Below are 16968 nucleotides of genomic sequence, written 5' to 3' on the forward strand. Positions count from 1 at the left end.
TTCTGAAACATCAACATTTACTAACATAAATAAACAGTGTTTTATAACAAAAGGCACAGATTTTCAACTATAAACAATGGAAAAAAGTATGTACAGTTTCCGCACAGGGGATGAGCCAGCGGGCGCACGGTTGGTCACTCCGGGTTCCCTTTTCTCCGAGCCGTTCCCCCCGTTAGGAAGCGCCCAGATTCCATCTCCCCCGCACACGAAGCGCCGCCAGGCCAGGGTCCGTGGCGGGGAGCGGAGCGCGGGCCGTCAGATGGACACGGTGCCGCTGACCTCCTCGTACTGGATAATAAAATAGGGGTAGCTCTGGTCGTCGTTGAAGATGACGAAGATCTGGGGCTCGAAGAAATTGTCCACGCAGGAGTCGTAGAGGTCGCTGGTGATGCTGCCCGGCTCCACGGGCGGCGGCCTCCTCATGGTGTGGTTGCCCACCGTGTACCTGCCCGTGAGCACCTTGGCCAGGAACATGAAGTGCACGCCCTTGGGGGAGCGCTTGGAGAAGTTGTGTGAGTAGCTGGCTTTCCTGGCGAAGTAGCTGCCCTGGCCGAACATGGTGGCGTGTTTGCCGCACACCCGCGGGTCGAAGTTGTGCTTGCAGATGCCGTCCACCACGTCCTGGGATGTGCCGTGGAACAGGTGCCGCTCGTTCATGATCCTGTCCAGCCCGGACATCTTCTTGGACATGTATTCCTTCTTCCTGCAAGAGGAAATGGGAAGGGAAGGTGAGCGCTTCGCTGGGGAAAAGCTGTTCTCGTTACGGTATCGCCCTCCGGAAGAGCCGAGCCGTGAGAGGAGATACAGATCTCTCTTAGAAGATCCCTCCTCCAGGGGATATCCATTATTAAAGAGCTGCAATTGCCTTCTCTCTTACCTTTTATACTTCTCCCAAAGGAACTGGTTCTGCACTCGCAGGATTTTCAAAATCTTGTATTTGGTCTCTGGCACAGTCTTGTGGAACAGGTTGTAGATGGTTCTGTAGCTCTTGTCCTCCTTCAGAACAGGCACTTGGATGAAGTCCTGAGCTGGATCCATTCCGATCCAGGTCTCGGGGTAGAAGCTGGGACAGGTGACGGCGGCTGGGGACAGGTCGTGAGCGGAGGCGGAGCAGGGGGAGGGCGCGGCGGAGCTGCCGCCCAGGGTCCTGGGGAGGGACAAACGTTGTGCTCAGACAGCCGGCAGCCTCCAGCCCCCTCCAGCTCATCCCTCTGGGGACCACGGCAGGGTGCCAGGCCGTGCTGGACGGGCCCTGGAGCACCCTGGGATGGTGGAAGGCGTCTGCCTGGGGCACTGGAGGGATCCGAGGCCCTCTCCCGACCCAGGAAGGCTCCTCCTGCCATTTCCACAGCCAGCTGTGGATTTGCATTTGCAGCTGGTTATTTCCCTGCCCCTCCTCTGGACAACAGGCAGGGCTGAGGGAGGGAGCTGTGGCCGAGAGAAGCACCACGGATGCCAGGAAAAAACCCTTGGAAAACCCAGCAGGACCCTCCTGTGACCCACCTGCAGCTCTGTGCAAGCCTCTGGAAGCTGCTGAGCTGAGCTGAGTGGCCTCTGTGGTTTATTTCCAGGCCTTTGTTCCCCTGATCCCACCTGAGCGAGCAGCCCGTACTGAGCTGGGCAAATCCTGACCCCTGGATCCCCCTCCTGCGCCAGGGGAACCTTGGGAACGCGTGGCACCTGCAGGGTGCTCGCACCAGCACAGCCCCTGCAGCTGCAAGAGCACGGGGAGCGAGCTCCAAAGTCCACCAGGGAGGATTTTCCCCAAGAATTTCTCCGGGAGAAGCTGCCAGGGCCCGCAGGGCCCCGGAGCAGGCAGCAGCAGGGAGCCCGCTGCGAGCCCCGGGGTGGAGCTGCTCTCCAAACCCCACAGATGGCCAGAAATCCCACCCAATCCAAGGAAAAGCGTGGGGAGGGGGAAGTTTGGTGGAAAAAGGCCTAATTTAAAATCAACGCACAGAAAGCTGTGACAGCCCTCGCACTTTTCAGGGCAGAACACTCCTGGAGTGCTCACTGGCTGCTCCCTCCTGCTCGAGGCCAAGGATTCCCTTCACTTCCATGGATTTGGGTTAACTCAGAGTTCTCCTCTCACTGGTCATTAACAGTTGAGCAGAAACCCAGAAATTTGTTCTACATATTACTATTAAAATGGCAATCAAATACCAAAGCGTGCATTTGTTTTTAATTTGGTTTTCCTCTTTGATGAGCAAATGGGGAAAAAAAATATTCCTGTAGGGCCTCATCACTCACACTGGACTGGAAGAGCAAGCAGAGATGGCCAGGAAATGATGGATTTACTGGAAGACATCAAATCCAATAAAAATCCCCCAATCCTCTGGAGTACTTTGTTCAGTTCTTCTGACTGGTGTAAAATATTTATATTATTTATTCTACAGGGGAAGCCATTAAAAAGTCAACATTTTTCATTCCTATTCTCTATTCTTTTCCAATTTTAGAACAGATTTAAGCAGGTGGGAGGTGAGGGAAAGAGCAAATCTCAGGTAGCATCATGTGGGAAGTGGAGGCAACACCGACTCCTGAAGGATACATCCCACAGATATTTAAAATACGCTTGTTCCTGCCAAGAATCCATGTTTTTAAATGAGCTTTACAAGGTCTTTGGGTAAATGAAATCAGAACGAAGTTTGGTGCAGAACAGAATCTCAGAGTTTAGTTTTATGTTTGGTGGCTGACACAGAAAGTTCTGGTCAGTCCCTCACGAGCCCTCAAGGTCCAACAAAATTAGCTGGGAATTAATTGGGAATGGCATTAATTTTAGCAGATCACTGTGGTAAAACAGTCCCAGGCAGCAGAACATGAGGAGGAGCCCTGAAACGCTCGTTTTCCATCAGGAAGGGAACCAGGGCTGCTCTAACCAGCAAGTCCACTCTGGGTTTTTTACTGGCATCCTGCAGTTTCTCTCTGCTGACCTGGGGCTCCCATCCCATAAAACCCCATCCAAAAACCCCTCCCAGCCCACGGGTGCTGAGCCTGGGCCCAAACCCCCGAGGGGTGAGGGCTCTGTGAGCGCTCCCAGTGGAGCAGCACCTCCAACCCTTCCAGTGCCAGGGCAGGGACACCTTCCACAGCCCAGGATGCTGGAAAAATGGAATTTGGCAAACCTGGTGTTCCAACACCCACAAGGTACACAACAGATTTAACCAAGGGGTTCCTCAGGGGAAGCGGCAGGAGCCGCCAGCACGACCCAGATTTTGGATTCTTGTTCCCATTTCCCACCCAACAGTGCTGCTTCCTGTCACAGCCCAGGAAAACAACTCCTCCACCCAGCACAGGGTGGAGAGCAGTGGGAACTGCCCATTCCCAGGGATCCCTCCTGTAGGAATTGCCCATTCCCAGGGATCCCTCCTGCAGGAACTGCCCATTCCCAGGGATCCCTACTGCAGGAACTGCCCATTCCCAGGGATCCCTCCTGTAGGAATTGCCCATTCCCAGGGGTCCCTCCTGCAGGAACTGCCCATTCCCAGGGATCCCTCCTGCAGGAATTGCCCATTCCCAGGGATCCCTCCTGCAGGAATTGCCCATTGTCTGAGATCCCTACTGCAGGAACTGCCCATTCCCAGGGATCCCTACTGCAGGAATTGCCCATTCCCAGGGGTCCCTCCTGCAGGAATTGCCCATGCCCAGGGGTCCCTCCTGCAGGAACTGCCCATTTTTAGAGATCCCTCCTGCAGGAATTGCCCATTCCCAGGGATACCTACTGCAGGAACTGCCCATTCCCAGGGGTCCCTACTGCAGGAATTGCCCATTCCTAGGGGTCCCTCCTGCAGGAACTGCCCATTCCCAGGGATCCCTCCTGCAGGAACTGCCCATTCCCAGGGGTCCCTCCTGCAGGAACTGCCCATTCCCAGGGGTCCCTCCTGCAGGAACTGCCCATTCCCAGGGGTCCCTCCTGCAGGAATTGCCCATTCCCAGGGGTCCCTCCTGCAGGAACTGCCCATTCCCAGGGGTCCCTCCTGCAGGAACTGCCCATTCCCAGGGATACCTACTGCAGGAAGGGCGTGAGCAGCACGCAGGAGCGCAGCAGGGGCCTCCTCTTGATCTCCCTGCGGAAGCAGGAGTTCTGCTGGAAGCCGTCCTTGATGTTGAGGATGTACTGGTTGTGCCAGGTGACGAAGCGCACCTCGCGCAGCCCGCGGCAGCTGGCCTCCTCGATCAGCCTCACCACGGGCTGAGCCGGGAAACGGGGGGAAAACGGGGGAAAAATGGGGGAAAACAGGGAGAAAAGAGGGGGAAAATGGGGGGGAAACGGGGGTGGAAAATGGGGGAGAGCAGGGAAAAATGGGGGAAACAGGAAAAATGGGTGGAAAATGGGAAAGCATGGGGGAAAGTAGGGGGGAAAGCACGGGGGAAAATGAGGGGAAAATAGGGGGGAAATGGATGGGAAAATAGGGGGAAATGGGGAGAAAACAGGGAGAAAAGAGGGGGAAAGGGGAAGGGAAATGCACATGTGAGAAACTGCACACTCCAGAATTCACATTCCTGTTCCACACTGCCCAAACCCAGGCCTTGCAGCTCCCCTCGCAGCTCAAGCACCCTCACTGTTGTTTGTGGTACTGGTGCCCAGCTCTCTCCAGCTCTCTCACTCAGGAATTATTCCTGGGACTGCCAGCACTGATGAGGTTTCACTCCAAACATCAGCTGTGCCCGGCCCAAGGGCTGCACCCCACAGCTCTGGCAGGGCATGTCCTGCCCCAGCAGAGCTCTGGGCACAGGGAAGTCGATTCCAGACTGCCAGGGTGGATGGAGGTGGCGTTCTGGAAGCTGCAGAAACTGTCCCACCAGGCTGCAGAAGGGCTTCCTCGGTATGGCACATACCAGTGTGACAGCCTGGCCAGCCCTCGTGCCTCTGGTGTTTTCAGGGTAATTCAAGTCACAGGATCACAGAACCACAACCCACAGCAGAGCTGTCCCTCTGCTGTTTTCTCAGTTCAGCACTGACTCTCCTCATCCTCCAAATCACTGCCCTGAGTGTCTGCAGAGCAGCCAGGCTGGACATGGAGGTATTCATGCTGCGTGCAGAGTCTGGGTTCCAGCCCCAGGGAGGGGAGGGGAAGGGGAAGGGGAAGGGGCCATACCTCAGAGTACTCTCTCCAGCCAAAGTGGTCCCTGCAGAAGTACTTCCACACCGTGTAGCAGTTGGAGCTGGAGCTGGGGCAGGAGGCTGTGGACAGGCGCCGCATTTGGTCGAACTCTGCGCTTTCGTATAATTTCATGAGGTTCAGATCCACCCAGGACTCCTGGCCCCTGGGGAGAATGGGAGAAACAGACAATCCTCACCTTTTGTATCCCATTAAACCCACAGAGGGACAAACCTCAGAGGCAGCTGTTGTCCGAGGTGTGGAATCCCAGAATGGTTTGGGCTGGGAGGGAGCCTAAATCCCCTCCAGTGCCACCCCTGTCATGGCAGGGACACCTCCCACTGTCCCAGGCTGCTCCAAGCCCAATGTCCAACCTGGGACACTGCCAGGGATCCAGGGGCAGCCACAGCTGCTGTGGGCACCCTGTGCCAGGGCCTGCCCACCCTGCCAGGGAACAATTCCTTCCCAAAATCCCATCCCGCCCTGCCCTCTGGCAGTTTAAAGCCGTTCCCCTTGTCCTGGCACTAAGTGCCCTTGTTAAAGGTCCCACGGAGACTCGAGAGGAGAACAGAGATTTCTGAAGAATTTCTCCTCACCAACTCACCAAATAAAGGTCTCTATTTATAAAATAAAGCAGTTCAGTGGAACTGTTTGCACAGAGAGAATGAGCACGTTGAACTCTCAGAAGAACAGGGCACACAACCCAAATTTGGTGCTGCAGAACAGCACAATTCAAAATAAAACTCCACGAGCTCTCAACAGCAGAACGTGACCCCACAAAAAAAAGTTTCATTTTCTCTGTTCTCTGAGTGTAAGAGACATCAGAAAGGTATTAACTTTCCAGGACACCGGACTGAGCGGGCTCCTTGACTGGCAAGCTGTAACACTGATGGGTTTTTTCAGATGAGTGCAGCCAAAATAAGGATATTTAGGCTTAAAGTTAGGCTCTTCCTTCCACCCTCCTGAAGAACTCCAGGCTAATCCATGAATCCCCCGGGCCCCTTCCCTTCAGCAAGACGAACGCTCTCTAGGGGTTACGTACGACTAGACGAGCAGAGCGATCTGTTTTTAAGTGCTTTGAAAACACGTGCGGTTTGCAGCTCCCCTCCGAGTTCGGGGACGCGCGGCGAGTTACTGCAAACAGGTTCAGAAAAAAACAGAAGCAGGGGCTGAGCAGGAAATGAAACCCTGTTCCCATCAGAACAGCTGTGACACTCGGCACGGCTCACACTGCAGCACCCTGCCACGCTGAAACTGGTGATTTTCTCTCTCTGACTAAACCAGTTCCTCTCTGCACCAGCAACAACCTGACGGCCCCCGGGGACCTCAGGGGCTTCAAAGAGCCAAAGAGGCATGAGAAGGTTTTGTAGGCAGGGCTGGGAGAGGCTCAGAGCTCAGAGACTGCAGAGACAGGCACTGACGCTTCCTGGGGACACCGGAGCGGCGAGATTGCATCTTGTTTGTGCACTTGGCTGAAGCTGCAGTGGAAGGACCCTCCCAGAGGAGCCCAGCTTTGGGCGGGGGACCGAGTGTTTGAGCTCCTGGAGGAAGCCAAACGTCACTTCAAGGATACTGGCTTCAAAAGATCAGAGAAATCACAGATTTGGGTAAATTGGAAAAGCCCTCTCTGACCATCGAGTCTAACCATTCCCCCAGCGGTGCCGAGGCCACCCTGAGCCCTGTCCCCGAGTGCCACATGCCTGAGAAATCCCTCCAGGGACGGGGACTCCAGCAGGCAGCCTGTGCCAGAGCTGCACACCCAACCACAAATTTCATTTTGAAGGTACCGGAACAGCAAGAGCAGAGCTCAAACAGAGGCAAACGTGCTCCCATGGAAAGGCAGAGAGGCGGAAAGGGCACAGGGAACACTCCCAAGGGATGCTCAGCAGCAGCTCTTCCCAGCACAGCAGTCAGCAGCACTGGGCTGAAGGGCGTGACAGGCACACAGGAACCTCTGCAGCAGGGCAAGAGCACCAACAACCCATGGGAGCCTGCATCTCATCAGTGTCTCCTCAGCTGACAGCCCAGAGGGCGGCAGCAGGGCCAGGGCAGCACGGGAGTTTCGGATTTTACTGAATTTGCCCCCTCATCAAGTCACGCTGCTCCTCTCTGTGGCGGCCACGTGGGAGGTGACACCTCAGCCCGGGGAAAGATGCTACAGACACATTTCCCTCTCAGCTTAAAGGCTCCGTCCTCAGGGGACAAAAGAGCCCCAAAGCAGCGACTTTGCTGCTTTTCCTGTGTTTATTTTTTAAGGGTTGGAAAGACTGCTTTTCCCTGCCTTTACAATTGGGGACTGGGGTGCTTGCAAAAGGAATCTTCTGGAATTTTCACAGCAAGGGGAGGGCAGCTTGTAAATCTGAAACAGCTGACACACTGGCCCATATACGTGTGTGTGTGTGTGTGTGTGTGTATACAGCTTAGATGAATGCGTGGCAGGGAAAATAAAAACAATAATAATAATAATAATAATAATAGTAACCCCTCCCCAGCTCTGGATCAGGAAGTCCTTGAGGCAGGGCTGCTGGAGGAGAAGAGACTGTACCAGAAGTTGTTTGTTCTTCCCAAGAACCCACTCCTGAGCACGAGGCTGTGAGGCACAGGGAAGTTCTAAAACTCCACAGCCATGAGGATGCTGAACACATCCCCCTCTCCCCAGGGTTCCACAGGCACTCATGTCCTGATTCAAACCCCAGCTACCCTCGTGTTTGCAGGCAGCACAAACCCTGTCCAGGCTCGCTGGGCTGCAGCGGCTGAGCTGCTCCGGGTGGGGATGTGTTTGGGAGAGGTTTGTTTGTTTGTGTCATTGTTAAATCGGCAGAAGATGCTCCTGGCAGGGCGTGGGACTCGATGACCTTTAAGGGTCCTTCCCAACCTGAACTATTTATGTTTTACAGGAGCAGGAGCACAGCTCTGAGTGGCTGCAGAGCTGGTACAGGCAGGGACCCTAAAACTCAGCCAGTGCCACAGGCAGGGACAGGACAGGGACAGGACAGGGACACCTTCCACTGTCCCAGGCTGCTCCAGCCTGTCTTTGGACACTGCCAGGGATCCAGGGGCACCCACAGCTTCTCTGGGCACCCTGTGCCAGGGAGGATTTCCTTCCCAACGTCCCACCCATCTCTGCCTTCTGGCAGTGGGGATTCATTCCCCCTTGTCCTAAAAATGAACGCTCCACGTCACACCTCCCAAACCAAAACGCACTCCCGTGTACACGTGACTGCAAGAATCCGATCCTTAATTATCACTCGGCTCAAATCCCTCCTGATTTCAACAAATGAGGAAGGAATTTCAGGCTGACTGCTCCTGCTGAGCAGCCCATTGTCAGAGCCCCTTTGTGCGCAGTCCTGCCACAGCCCTGTGCCTGCTGCCGTACCTGGGAGCAGCTCCTGGGAGCAATCCCTGAGCTTTGTTTCAGGAAGGGCTGCTCCACTGCCAGGAACAGCCTGACCTCAGCCTGCAGCCAGGTGACAGCTGTTCCCCAAACTGCAATCTGTTTATTGACAGGAAACAAGAGCAGGGATGGCAGTGATTGCTGGCTCCCCACAGCTCCCCGGCCCTGTACAGCTAACAGCCAATTAACTCCATTTCACATGGAAATGGTGCTGCAGAGCGCAGCAAAAAGGAACCCACACGGCACAAGGCAAAACACTTCCAAAAACACTTCACAGGAGTTGTGTTCGAGGCTCCGCCGTGCATTCCTCCTGGGAAGGAATGAAAGGCACGGCCAAGAACCTCCCCCATCCCGGGCAGAGGGACTCTCAGCTGGTTTCCCGTCTCCCTGTTATCACTAACACGTGCCTTATCTCACACACTGTGCCGCGGTGGGGATCCACAGAAAACTTCTGACGTTTAACTCTTTGATGGGCCAGGGACCCGCAGAACTCCCCAGACAGGCTGTGGCTGCCCCTGGATCCCCGGCAGTGTCCCAGCCTGGGCACTGGGACAGTGGGAGGTGTCCCTGCCATGGCACTGGATGGGATTGAAGGTCTTTTCCAAGCCAAGGCACTCTGTGATTCTGTGATTCCATGCCTTAAATGCCTCCACCGTGCTCTGTATGATTCGAACACGTCAAGCACATTCTGTCAGCGCCAGAGAAGCAGCCATCCCACACACAGAGGAATGAAGGAAAACCAGTTTCCTGTACATTTCGCTGTGTCCATGCCTTTCCTTCCCAGTCCCCTCGCCTGCCCCCTGATAACTCTGCTGGAACACTCTGTGTTTACAGAGTCACGGAATCGTTTAGGTTGGAAAAGACCTCCAGGAACACCGAGTCCAACCTCGTCACCCAGCCCAGAGCACAGCGTCCCACGGCCGGTCATTCCTTGGACACCTCCAGGGATGGGGACTCCAAAGACTCCAATCCTCCCTGGACAGACCCTTCCTGTGCCTGAGCACCCTTTCCAGGAAGAAATTCCTGCTGATACCCGAGCTGTGCCTCCCCAGGACAGCTTGAGTTTCCTCTTGTCCTGCCATCGTTTCACCCAAGAACCGGGAGAGTGCTCAGAGAGAACAGCTCCCGGGCAGAACACATCCCACTGCTTTTCCCCTCACTGCAGCCACTCCATCCTGGCCTCTCTCCCAGCTAGGAGCCATTTCATAAAACTTACAGAAATGACGGGAAAATGAAAGAAAAAGGAAAGAAATCAAAGCAACGGCAAGAAGCTGCTGTGTCAGGCGAGTTGGGAGCCCTTTCTGCCAAGAGAAGAGTGGAATTTTCAGCCAAAGCTGAAACAGGGAACTGATGGGTCAGGAACTGCAGAGTTGTTTTAAACAAATCCTCCTGTAATCTCTAGTGCTGTTGCTTGTTTTGAAAAGCAATGTGTGCATGATAGGACAGGTGTGTGTGGGGAAACCTGCTCAGCTCCTCAGCCAAGTATTTCCCCTTAGCAAAGGGAATCTTAAAATACCTCAACGTGGGCATCTCCTGCTGGAAAGCAGCACTTGGCACTGCTCTCTCTTTGCTGCAAGCTGGAACTTCTCCAGGGCCTCTCCTCACATCTATGAAGAAAACTGAGTGCCTCTAAGTACTTTAACCTGTTTAAGTTGATGTTCCTCCGTTTGTTTAGATAGCTTGGTATGCGGCCCTACATACTTGGCAGACTCGAGAATACAAAAAAACCTAGGTAATTTATGATAAATACTCAGTTTGAGGCCAAACTGCAAGAAGCGGCCGAAGGAGTTGCATTACAAAGTAACTAAACAAGGTTTACCACTCCTCTGAGATCACATTCCCTTAGGTGAGAGGCAACAACTTAATGTGTATTTTACATTACTCATCTCAATAACTTATCTCCGCCATTACTCATCCCAATAATTAAGAGGAAGGAAGGTTTATATAAATAGTTCCTTGAAGAACACCCTAATTTAGAGCTCATTCCCTAATTGAGCTGAGAGCCAACACTTTCTGGAAGGGCCCAGCTCCCCGGGGGCAGCGCTGGTGCCAGGCTTGCCCGCAATCCTCGCTCACCACAGCCCCCAGGGGTGTGGGACACAGAGCAGGACAAACAGCAGCCTCGCTGGCCACGCAGGGTGCTGAGCAGGCGTTTCCTCCGGCTGCCAGGGAGCAGACAGGCCTGCAAAGCTCGTCTGACCACGGGAGATTAATGGCTTTAACAAATAATGCCGTAACCAGGGGACGCGGCGCTGGCGGGGCACGTTGGCGGCCGCCCGAGCTGCCAGGGGACGCGGCGAGGGACACGGGGCACCAGGCCGGGGTGAGCACCAGGGCAGCGGCCTGAGGGACCCCCCACGCCTCGGCAGGCTCTCCTCAGACAAGGGGATGCTGCCTAAGAAGAAGCTGGCGATGATGCACGGGAAAACATTTGACCTCCCACCTCAAAACCCGGCTTAACTTGGCAAGTCAAAGTTCGACGGAGGATCAGACTCAAAGTTTGAAATCAGAAGCTCTGGTCTTAAACAGAGCTTCACTCCAGAGGTCTCACGGACACTTATCCAGATGTGAAGCTCTTCCAAGGTTGGAAGGGATTTTAAAGATCAGCTGGTTCCACCCCTGCCATGGCAGGGACACACCTCCCGCTGTCCCAGGCTGCTCCGAGCCCTGTCCAGCCTGGCCTGGGACACTTCCAGGGATCCAGGGGCAGCCACAGCTGTTCTGGGAAACTGTGCCAGGGCCTGCCCACCCTGCCAGGGAGGAACGTCTCCCCAATACCCAGAGTAAACGTGCGGTTTGGCAGAGCCCGCTGAGGCCAGCAGGGTCAGGTGTGTGCCCGGGCTGTGCCCCGCTCCGAGGGCACCGTCCCGAGCCTGGCTGCTCCTCCTCCTTCCCTCACGCCCAGGGAATGTCCTGTCTCTGCCAGCCCCATCCCCAGCTGGATCAGACAGGCAGAAATGCACATCTCAGCCCCACCAGGCTGGGAGCTGCACAGCCAGGGCAGGGGAGATTCCCTGCACAGCAGCTTCCCAGGCTGGGGCTGACTCAGCCGTGAGCTGTGCCCGTTACCACTCACCCTTCCCAAGTCCATCCTTCAGCACACCGAGCTCCTGTGCAAGGATGGGTTCGGTGACACACCTTCTGAAAGAAACCCATCTGCTCGTTTGCACAGAGGTCTGAGTTCAGTCATTTCATGGGCTTGTCTCTGGCTGTGCTGTTTTGTTTTCAGAAATCGCTTCTAACACTTGGGAAACAGAAGTTCCTCTGTTGTAAAACACAGCAGTTTTTATCTGATATTCACTTACAGGATTTTTCAACTTTTTTTTTTTTTAAGACTGTCATACTTCTTCAAGACAATTCTATAAAATATAGTTGTTCCCTACTACATATCCTACTTCATTTTAATTTTCAGTGTGGGGCACCCATATTCTGGCATTGCCATCATTAAAGAGGCCCTGGCACAGGGTGCCCAGAGCAGCTGTGGCTGCCCCTGGATCCCTGGCAGTGCCCAAGGCCAGGATGAACACTGGGGCTTGGAGCAGCCTGGGACAGGGGAAGGTGTCCCTGCCATGGCAGGGGTGGCACTGTTTGATCTTTAAGGTCCCTTCCAACCCAAACCAGTTTGAGTCTATGAAAAAGGTTGAATTGGTGTCTAATCCAACAGCAAATTAAGTGGAAGTAAAGACTAATGCTGACTTTAAGCACTAGATTTGGTCCCTGGTGCCAAATGAGAAATTTCAGCTTAATAAATGAAAATAAAATACTGAGAAAGCAGAGATGTATTTCCTTCAGGAACTGAAAGGAAGAGGCAGTGAGCAGAACCCTGAAGGATTCAGGTGGCAAAGGCAGCGGGAAGTTTTCACTCCAGAAATGTCACTTTGAACTGGAGTTGTGCCAGCCTGGCAAACTTCTCCTCTCTTATCTGCCCTGCCACAATGTGCACCACACACTTCCTCCAGAAAAAAAAACAAACCAGCCTGCACCCTGCACTAACTGGACCCTGTAAACATTGCTCTTCCCCCCAAACTGGAACCTGCAGGGAGAAGCTGAAGAAGTTTTAGCTCTCACACCGGTCACACAACATCAACCTAACAGCTGCTGGCTAATTTTAGAAAATGAGTCAATAAACGCAGCTCTGACAGAGAAAACAATAACTTCCAATAACAGCTTGAATAGTGGGGATGATCAGCACTCCTCCTGCGGCTCAGGTTGCTCACAGGGAATTAGCTGAAACACCCCCATTTACTCCCGAGTGAGATGACATCTCCCAAGGTGTGCCCAGAGCTCCCCACTGCCTTCGCTGCGTGGGATGGAATGATGGAGATTGTGCTGGGAGTGCACAGCCAGGCTGTGCTCACAGTCACACAGGGCAACTGCTCTGTCATTCCTGTCCCCAGCCCTGCCAAGGCTCTTTCATGCTGCCACTTTGTCTAACGAAGAGAAAAGACTAATTAGGAACGCCAAGAACAAGCACAGCATTCCACAACGGCCTCTGAATTCCTACAGAGCTGAAGCTTTCTTATTTCACACGCTCCAAGTCCTCCAGCTTCCAAGAACACATTCCAGATGCTAAATAACAGTTTTACAGGTGTACAAGATTTTTTTTTTGTCGAGTTAAACTTGCTGGATATGAATCAGGAAACATCATCCCAGGGTTCATGACACACTTGGGCAAAAAAGGCACATCCTGTTCTATTTCTGCACCCTTCCCAGCAAGGGAGTAAACTGAGTTACCTACCGGTACTTGACTTTGATCTTGTCATTGTCAGGGTTGCAGTAAAGCCTTTCCAGGTGCTCCTGGGAATCGTTGGTCACACTTTGCCACCTCTGGGTCGCTGTCCTCCTCACCTGCCAGTGATAGGGTAGCACCGTGTGATGCTTGGGACAATCACTGCCGTAAACACAAGTGCCCTGGAGAAAATCCACACAGATCTCAATCCCGTCCTCCTGGTGGGTGTGATACTGCAGCTGGTTCAAGAGCTCAAACACCAGGTCAAGGGAAGCCTCTTCGCTTTTATCCTGGAATATCCCGGCACTGAATTTATTGCTTGGGGTCAAGTTGTACTGCACCGGACAGCTGTTCTCCTGGAGTAAGCCAGACGTGTAGCCTTCCAGAACCTTGTCGGGGAACAAAGGACAAGCTGCACCATCACCAGCACCTGGGTGCAAAGGATGATCCCGGAATGATTCGTTACCGCTGTCAGCAGCAGCTCCAGGCGTTTCTGGGGAGAAGCCTTGCTCTCCTGACTGGACGTCCTGCTCAGGATGCCCGGGGGAAGGACGAGCTCCTGGCAGTTGACCCTGCACATCTGGGGCCGTTGGCATCAGCACAGTCACGTTATTTTCTGTCTGGGGGCAAGAGGTACCGAGGTCCAGAGCCTTTTTCACAGCAGGTTCACATAAATCACCGTGGCCACCACGCTGGCCTCGGGGCACAAAGACCCTATCCAAGGCCCCAGCTCCCAGCAAGCTGGTAAAGATGGGCCGCAAAGCCCGCAGAGTCTGTGAGTCCAGCCTCTTCTGCACTTGCTGCTTCTTCTTGAAGCATGGCTTCACTGGTGGGATCTTTTCAGACAGCCTCACCTGGGGAGAAAAGTCCTCGGAAGGAGAGCACTCCATTCCTGGGCAGGGAGCCTGGGGCACCACGCACGCTGCCTGCGCTTCGGTGTCCATCGGACACGAACTTTGCTCTCTCCAAATCACTTTCAAAAGTCCCAGAGCCTCCCAAGAATCAATCTAGGGCAGAAAGGAAAACAAGATAGTTAATCTCTCTAATTGCTCACGGTTGACACGAACGAGATCACCCCTGGAGAGGATTTCGAGCCAGCAACAGCAAACTCCTCCCCTCGCTGTGACTGCGGGTAGCCCTTAGGCACGTAAAGCATGAAAACAGCTAAACTCCGGGTAATTAATCCCAAACCCACACTCATCTCCCCGCACACCCAGGCTCTGAGACACTCCGGCACGCACACACAGTCCCCGGAGGGTGGGCAGGAAAGGGGGATGTTCCGACGCCTCCTCCCTGTCAGGATGCTCAACAAACCAAGAGCACTCGGGTTCATTCCACTCCACAAAAGCGAACGTGACAGCGCTCCTCCCTCACGCACAGACCTGAGGAGCATGAGACGCGTTCCCCACCCCCCGCATTTCAGACATTCCCGCAGCATTTCCTCTCCCACCGGAGCTGCACCGGCATGTGTCCTCCCTCGTGTCACCTCCCACAGCCCCACGGCAAAACTTCCCACGGCCTTCAGCGGGGGCCGCGAGGGGATCCTGCCGTGCTTCCCAGGGATGGCAGAGCCCTCCGCCCGTCCCTGTCCCTGTCCCTGCCCTGTCCCCGCGGCACCCGGCGGTGACACACCGCGCTCCGCTCGCCACGCCGGGCAGCAGAAATTAAAACTGGGCAGGGAAGCAAGCCGAAGGGTGATGGTTACTCAGGAACCGAGGCACCGCTTGCGAGCTGCAGAACTGTGTTGTTTTAAAGCACAAATGAGCGGCGTATCTCGTACGTCACCAAAAAGCAAGCGCAATGCCTTTTAATCAGGAATCCTGTAATATTTGATTACATTTAATTAAACTTTCTTCAATCTCACATGCAGGCTCACTGCTCGGAGTGGAGCACATTAAGGATTACTTCCTGGATAAATGCGTTCCGAGCAAAGTTACTCCTCACTTCAAAACAAAATAAAAAAAAATAAATTAAAAAAAAAATTAAAAAGAGAAAATTTGGCAATAATTTCTTACTACTGATGATTTGCTCTGGAAAATTTCTCATTGAGTCTTCCGCATTTTGGAACATTCATTTGTAATGCTTTTCCATTTCCCTGGGAAACAGCAAGTCAGGATTGCCAGGAAAAAAAAAAAAAAAAAAAAAAAAGTTGCGCCTCTCCAGTTTTCCCATTTTTAGATTAAATTTAAATCAACTGGTAATATCTGTTTGGCATTTAACCCCAAAGTCATCGTTGTATCTGTTATTCTTCCACAGACACCCAGGCAATTCCTCCAAACCACCAAAGGCACCTGCAGGTAACTCCAAAGGTTTAAAAATCCTCGACTCCGAAGAGAATGAGATGTTCCCGTTCACGCAGCCCAGGTCTCGCCGCCCTGGCGAGGAGCGAGAGGATCTGCCAGGGGCTCAAGGACCCCTGCAGCTCCAAGGTGCTGAACAAGTGCCTTCTGATCTCGTTCGGCCATCCCTTTGCTGCTATTTCAACATTCGTATTCCTCGCTCGACCAGCATTTAAGTTTTGCTGCTATTTTTACGGAACCGCCTGAGCGAGCAGAGCCGGATGCCCCAACGACTCTAAAAATAAAGCAGCAAGAAGGGGCGAGGAGCAGGCTTTGCCGGCGTTCCCGTCGGAGCGCTGCAGCAGGCAGGAGCGGTCCCAGCGATGCTCCAGCAGCCGCCGAGGTCCGGCCGGGGGGGGCTGGCTCCCCGAGCGCTCGCCATCGCACGCGAGCCGCACCTCCTCCGCTCGAGAAAAGCCACTCCGCCGGCCTTAAGACACCTCTCGACAAGGAACAAAACCAGCGGCAGCCCAGACACACGAGCCGGGGACGGCGGAGCTGCCGGGCGGCCAGCCCGGCGCAGCTGGGACCTACCGGCGCGGGCTCCCTCGGCGCCGCTCCCGCCTTCTGACCCAAATCCACGGGAACTCCAGAGCGAAATCACTTTTCCGCCGGGGGCAGAGGCGATAAACCCGGCGGGCCCCGGACACCGCGAGCGGTGCGGGGGTCAGCGCCGCCGCGTCCGCGCCGAGGGCCGCGTCGCCCCGCACATCCCGCCCCGAGCCGCTCCGCTCCTGCTCGCTCGCCGCGCCGCCCGGTTAAATAGCGCTGCCGAGGCGGCAGCCAGGGCAGCCGGGCCGGGGCGGAGCGCGGGCGGGCCGGGCCGGCTCCCCCCGCCCCAAGGGCCGGTCCCCCCGCGGCGCCGGCCGGGCTGCAGCACGCCCCGCGCCGGTGTCAGCGGCCAGAACCGAAAGCGCCGCCCGAGGCCGTTCCCCGGAGCGATGGCACGAGAGGCCCCCTTCGCGTTTCATTTATCACGCACCGAGCGTTTCGTTTCGGGCCGGCGGGGAGGAGGGGAAGGGAGGGAGGGAAGGAGGGAGGGATGTCCCCGAGCTGTCGCTGCGTGCGTGGGGCTCGCACGCGAGCCGGGAACACGCCGGGAATGAGCCGTGGCAGCCCGGGCGCCGCAGTCACGCAGCGCGGAGGAACACGCCGTCCTCACGGACAGGCAAGGGCTGCACCCCGCGCCTCCCCGCGCCGCCGAGCTCTCGGTGCGAGCGGCTCCAGCCGCGCTAATTAATGAGTAAGAGACGAACTGGGAGCCCGTGCCGGAACAAAGTCACCCTGACTCACTCGGTGCACCCACACGCAGCCCCTGGCACGGCGCTGCCCCGATCCGCGCTGTGCTCCTGCCGGTGACACACTCCGGAAAAGCCAGCGTGGAGTGGAACAGGTTTCCCGGAGAGG

The 16968-nt window shown here is 55.0% G+C and overlaps 1 protein-coding gene across 3 annotated transcripts in view; it reads right to left on the reverse strand.

Moving 5' to 3' along the window:
• TIPARP (TCDD inducible poly(ADP-ribose) polymerase) overlaps positions 1-16968 on the reverse strand; it is a 27906-nt gene continuing 10938 nt past the window's right edge. For 2 of the 3 annotated variants that reach the window (XM_040073873.2, XM_058421896.1), the window contains exons 3-7: positions 13232-14229; positions 5097-5265; positions 4008-4189; positions 878-1147; positions 1-703 (exon numbers count right to left, since the gene is read on the reverse strand). In XM_040073873.2, coding sequence (XP_039929807.1) covers positions 256-703; positions 878-1147; positions 4008-4189; positions 5097-5265; positions 13232-14166 — 2004 coding nt within the window. In that variant the 5' untranslated portion in view covers positions 14167-14229 and the 3' untranslated portion in view covers positions 1-255. Of the gene's footprint in view, positions 704-877; positions 1148-4007; positions 4190-5096; positions 5266-13231; positions 14230-16095; positions 16253-16968 lie in introns of those variants that run through there. The other variant, XM_040073872.2, reaches the window with a different exon arrangement.

Source organism: Hirundo rustica, chromosome 10 (assembly GCF_015227805.2).
Source record: "Hirundo rustica isolate bHirRus1 chromosome 10, bHirRus1.pri.v3, whole genome shotgun sequence".
NCBI lineage: Eukaryota > Metazoa > Chordata > Aves > Passeriformes > Hirundinidae > Hirundo > Hirundo rustica.